Source organism: Cannabis sativa, chromosome 5 (genome assembly GCF_029168945.1).
Source record: "Cannabis sativa cultivar Pink pepper isolate KNU-18-1 chromosome 5, ASM2916894v1, whole genome shotgun sequence".
NCBI classification, from domain to species: domain Eukaryota; kingdom Viridiplantae; phylum Streptophyta; class Magnoliopsida; order Rosales; family Cannabaceae; genus Cannabis; species Cannabis sativa.
This window is the reverse complement of record NC_083605.1, coordinates 44,467,239-44,472,146: the sequence shown is the minus strand read 5'-3', so window position 1 is coordinate 44,472,146 and position 4,908 is coordinate 44,467,239. Positions and strand designations below refer to the sequence as shown.

Below are 4,908 nucleotides of genomic sequence, written 5' to 3'. Positions count from 1 at the left end.
AGGAAATTGGCATTTTTGAGAAAATCAGATACAAAAGGTGTTAAAATTGCAAAATTGCAAAGCCCAAGGCCCAATCCACTAAGTGTATGGCCGGCCACCTATGTAGCTATTTTAAATTGATTTTTTCATTATTTTAATGTCATATAATTCAAATCTAACCCTAGTGGAATGCTATAAATAGATAGTGAAGGCTTCAGGAAAATAACACTTTTTTCTTCTGACTTTTTCTATTCAGAAAAACTGAGCCTTCTCTCTCCCTATCTTTAGCTGACCACTCTCTCTCTTCTTCTTCAATATTTCGAAATCCTTAGTGATTAGAGTAGTGCCCACACACATCAAGTGATACCTCAATCATAGTGAGGAAGATCGTGAAGAAAGATCATCAGCAAAGGAGTTTCAGCATCAAGGATTCAGAGAAAGAGATCCAGGTTCAGATATTGATAATGCTCTGCTACAGAAAGGAATCAAGGGCTAGATAACTGAACGGAAGGAGTCATTATATTCCGCTGCACCCAATGTAAGGTTTCCTAAACTTTATATGTGTTTATTTCATCGTTTTAGAAAGTTGATATTTAGGATGTTAATAAACATACTTGTGAGTAGATCTAAGATCCTGGTAAAATAATTTCCAACCGAGTACTCATTCCACATAAGCTGAAATATTATTTATACGGGGTCAAGTGTTGTAAGGATAAAATACATAGTAGGGTGTAACGGTAATCTAATCTCTTTACAGTGTAGATCGTTCATATAGAGGATCATTGATCAAATTAGGATTATAACAATGGATAACTAATGATGTGTCTATATGGTGGAACATATAGAGCATTCTATATCATGAGAGTGCAATTCTAAGTTCTATGCGTGGATTCAACGAAGAATTAATAAGTTAGTAAATTTTAGTAATAAATTCTTGATCTACTTATTGGAAGCTTGGTTATATAGACCCATGGTCCCCACACTAGTTGAGATAATATTCCTTGTAAGAGTCATGTAATTGGTTTTGATTAATCAATTATAATTCTCAAGTTAGACTATGTCTATTTGTGATACTTTGTATGGTTCAATTAATAAATATGATAAATGACAATATTATTAAATAATTATTTATAGTTATTAAATAGTTAGAATTGGCATTTAAATGGTTGAATTAAAAAATTGGCGTTTTTGAGAAAATTAGATACAAAAGTGATAAAACTGCAAAATTGCAAAAAGTGAGGCCCAAATCCAATAAGCCATGGCCGGCCACTTTTTTAGGTATTATCCTCTGATATTTTCATTATTTTAATGCCAAATAATTCAAACCTAACCCTAGTGGAATGCTATAAATAGGTAGTGAAGGCTTCAGGAAAATTACACTTCTCATTCAGAAAAAACCTGAGCCTCTCTCTCTACCTTTGGCCGCCACTCTCTCTCTCTCTTCTTCCTTAATATTTCGAAACCCTTAGTGATTAGAGTAGTGCCCACACACAGCAAGCAATACCTCAATCATAGTGAGGAAGATCGTGAAGAAAGATTTTCAGCAAAAGGAGTTTCAGCATCAAAGATTCAGAGAAAGAGATCCAGGTTCAGATCTTGATAATACTCTGCGACAGAAAGGATACAAGGGTTAGAGATCTGAACGGAAGGAGTCATTTAATTCCGCTGCACCCAATGTAAAGTTTCCTAAACTTTATATGTGTTTATTTCATCGTTTAGAAAGTTCATATTTAGGGTGTTAATCAACATACTTGTGAGTAGATCTAAGATCCTGGTAAAATAATTTCCAACAATATCATAGGCTTATATACACATGGTATACTTATTAAGTCGTTCAAATAATAATTCAAAATTAGTTACAAAATTCTAAAATGAAAAATTCACTGAAACTTAAATAAAACTAATATTTACGTGACTCGATACTACCATATTCAATTTATCAACGAAAAATAGACAACTCAATTATATGCGGACTCGACTAGAATTAAAAGTGTAAAATATAAAAATTACACTATTGTCTCTGTCGAAGCAAAGGAAGATTAAAATCTACCAATCAGTATCATTATTTTTCTTATCTATAATTTTTAGACAGATGTTATCTTCAATTATCAATAATTTAGAGATTGATTTTTAATTTTCTTTTCTATCTTACACACAACAATTAAGTTGCGTTTCCTTAAGTATTTGAACATTAATTTTTAGTTTATTTTTGGATTAACTTAAGAACATATTTAAATTATCAAGCTTTCTTAAACACTAATGTATTGCATCTGGTATTTTTTTTTAATTGTTAAAATTATAAATTATATTATTTAGATATACATAATAATAATCTCACCTAATAACTAATAATATTTTTTCTTTAATTTTTAATTGTATCACTTTTAAATAAAGTAAAAAATGCTTACCATAAATTTTAGTATACATGTCTCGCACGTAACTTTTCGTTAGTATATATATATATATGGATATGCTCTTAATGGATATTACTCATATATGCGTATTTTAGTATTGACCATTGAATTAAATCTAATGGTTGATATTTATAATTATTAATTAAATATTAAAAAATTAATATTTCCTACTTTTCCACTTCTTTGTTTGATTTTTTATTTTATTCTCTCTACGTTCCTAAAATAAATGAAATTATTAATAGAAAAAAAAAATTATTTATGGAATTATTGTTAAGGAAGTTAAACATAGTTAAAAAAAACTAACAAACTATTTTTTTAATAAAAACTATTTTAAAGATTAAAAAGAAAAAAAATGTATATTTATCTTTTTATATAAAATTTTCATTTTATTTTTCCCTACTGCTTATTATGTTTGTCATATTTACACGTTAATAGATATTAGGATATATTTTTCCAATTCATCTTTGCGTACTGCTTGTTATGTTTCTGATTTTTCTAATTTATCTCTACCTATTGATTTTTCCAATTTATCTTTGCCTACTAATTTTTCCAATAATAACATAAGTTTGTGTCTCCTAATAATAAAAAACACATTAATATACATGTAAGTGTTATTAGTTTACAATGATAAATTAAAATTTTTGACTTCATAATTTAATAAAATAATAAGTTAGTATTTTTAATTAGTTTTTAAAAATAATTTATAATTTTTTCATATTATTGGTTGTAATTGTTATTTCTAATTTTATAAAAGATAAATATAATTTTTTTTAAAAAAAAAATATTGTTGGTAACATGTTATAAAAGGTTATTAAATTATTATATTAATAATTTTTTTTAGTATCCATTAAGGGTTCCATATATATATTTTAAGAAAACTGATATATAGTTGAATATATGAAACAATATCAAATTCAAACTAATTGATTTTTTTCGAAAGATTTGCCATACATATACGCAATTGTTAATATAAGTATATTTATTAGCTCTCACTACAAAACCAACAAGTCTAATCATATCATCCATGGCGGCTTGTTCCAAAATTTTACAATATTTTCTTCTCCTAATAATTATAACAATTATTCCCTCTCAAAGTAAGAGATATCCCCCTATTTGGAAAACTGATTATGATCACGGCCCTATTCATTCTACATGCCTAACATGTTGTTTGGATTCGAATGGATCACCCAAACACAATTCTACAATTACAGTAGTACAAGTCGAAAAGATCACAAAAGCTCTTAGAGAATTCGGAGGCTACGATTTCATGGCAACGATTCTCGAAAGGAATCTTCAATCTGTTCAAACATACTGCGACGAATTCTTGTTCTTCGTCGATCGTCAAAATAGATTTACCATTTATGGTAACAACACTATTACTCTCTTTGTTCCGCCAGATGAAGCAATCCGATTCAAAGAATGGAACAGTTTTGATTATCAAATTGTGATGTCAAAGGTTGATAGGGAAGCCTTTGAATTAGGGCACCTATCCAAGGGTTCAACCCTAGTTCCAGCTAGTGTTAAGCAAAAGCTTATTGTGGATGAAGTGCGTGATGATGGAACTGTTTTAATTAATAGAGTTGAGATTAATCATTGGAATATTTACAATGATGGTCATGTCATGGTCCATGGCACAGAGAATTTCTTCAATCATCTTTGGGGTAATAATTTATCTGTGCACATATCATTATTCTCCCTATATATAAAAAATAATTGTGTTAATAACTATTAATTTACTTATTCTTTATGCAGGGGAAAATAAAAATCTTTTCTTTACTAAACATGGTAGTATATACAAAGATGAACTAGAGATGTTTGAAGATCCACAAAATAAGGGCTCTTTAATAACTAAAAAGATGGTAATGAAGGGTTCTATGTTCATCAACTTTGTTACCAACGAGGAAGAAAGAGTTGTTAATCTAACGTCTATTCATGTACATTTATGAAAATAATAGTCCTGTAGTACTTGAAGGAGTTTATTTATTTATTCATTCTTTTTTCAAAAAAAAAAAATTAAATTCATATGTCTTCTTTTTGGAAATATGTTAATTAATATATAAATGAACCCTTTTGAATATACATTAACAATTTTTATTTATTTGTATATGCTACTTCGATTTACCATTCCATATTGATTTGCACGAGTGTCATAAAATTTATAGCAGTTAGGGATAGAATATCTCTACTCAGCGATGTGTAGAGAATAAGTTATAAATGTTTGTTAAAAATAGATTTGTTTCGAGTAGTTACAAAACTCAAAACTAGTATTTTGCTCTAGAGCACTTAGCACTAAATCGGTTGGTGCTAGGAGCATCTTGAGCAGAAACCTTTAAATGTTTCTTACTCGTTTCCAACTCTCAGATGTAACTTCAAAACAAAATGATAACTAATAACAATTAATATATCACATTTTCTTTAAATTTGATAATCCCCACTTGCTTAAAGATTGTATAAGTGTACGTAGAATCTTTTATTTGTATTTTGAGCACTGTGTTATAAGTTATCTCCATTCTTC

The 4,908-nt window shown here is 28.5% G+C and overlaps 1 protein-coding gene across 1 annotated transcript; it reads left to right on the top strand.

Annotated features, from left to right (window-relative positions):
• Nucleotides 1-3,376: 3,376 nt before the first annotated feature.
• On the top strand, nt 3,377-4,468 carry LOC115717939 (uncharacterized). The gene is made up of 2 exons (XM_030646908.2): nt 3,377-4,054; nt 4,146-4,468. The coding sequence occupies exons 1-2, from the start codon at nt 3,418-3,420 to the stop codon at nt 4,337-4,339; spliced, it is 831 nt and encodes a 276-aa protein (XP_030502768.2). The 5' UTR covers nt 3,377-3,417; the 3' UTR covers nt 4,340-4,468.
• The last annotated feature ends 440 nt before the right edge of the window (nt 4,469-4,908 follow it).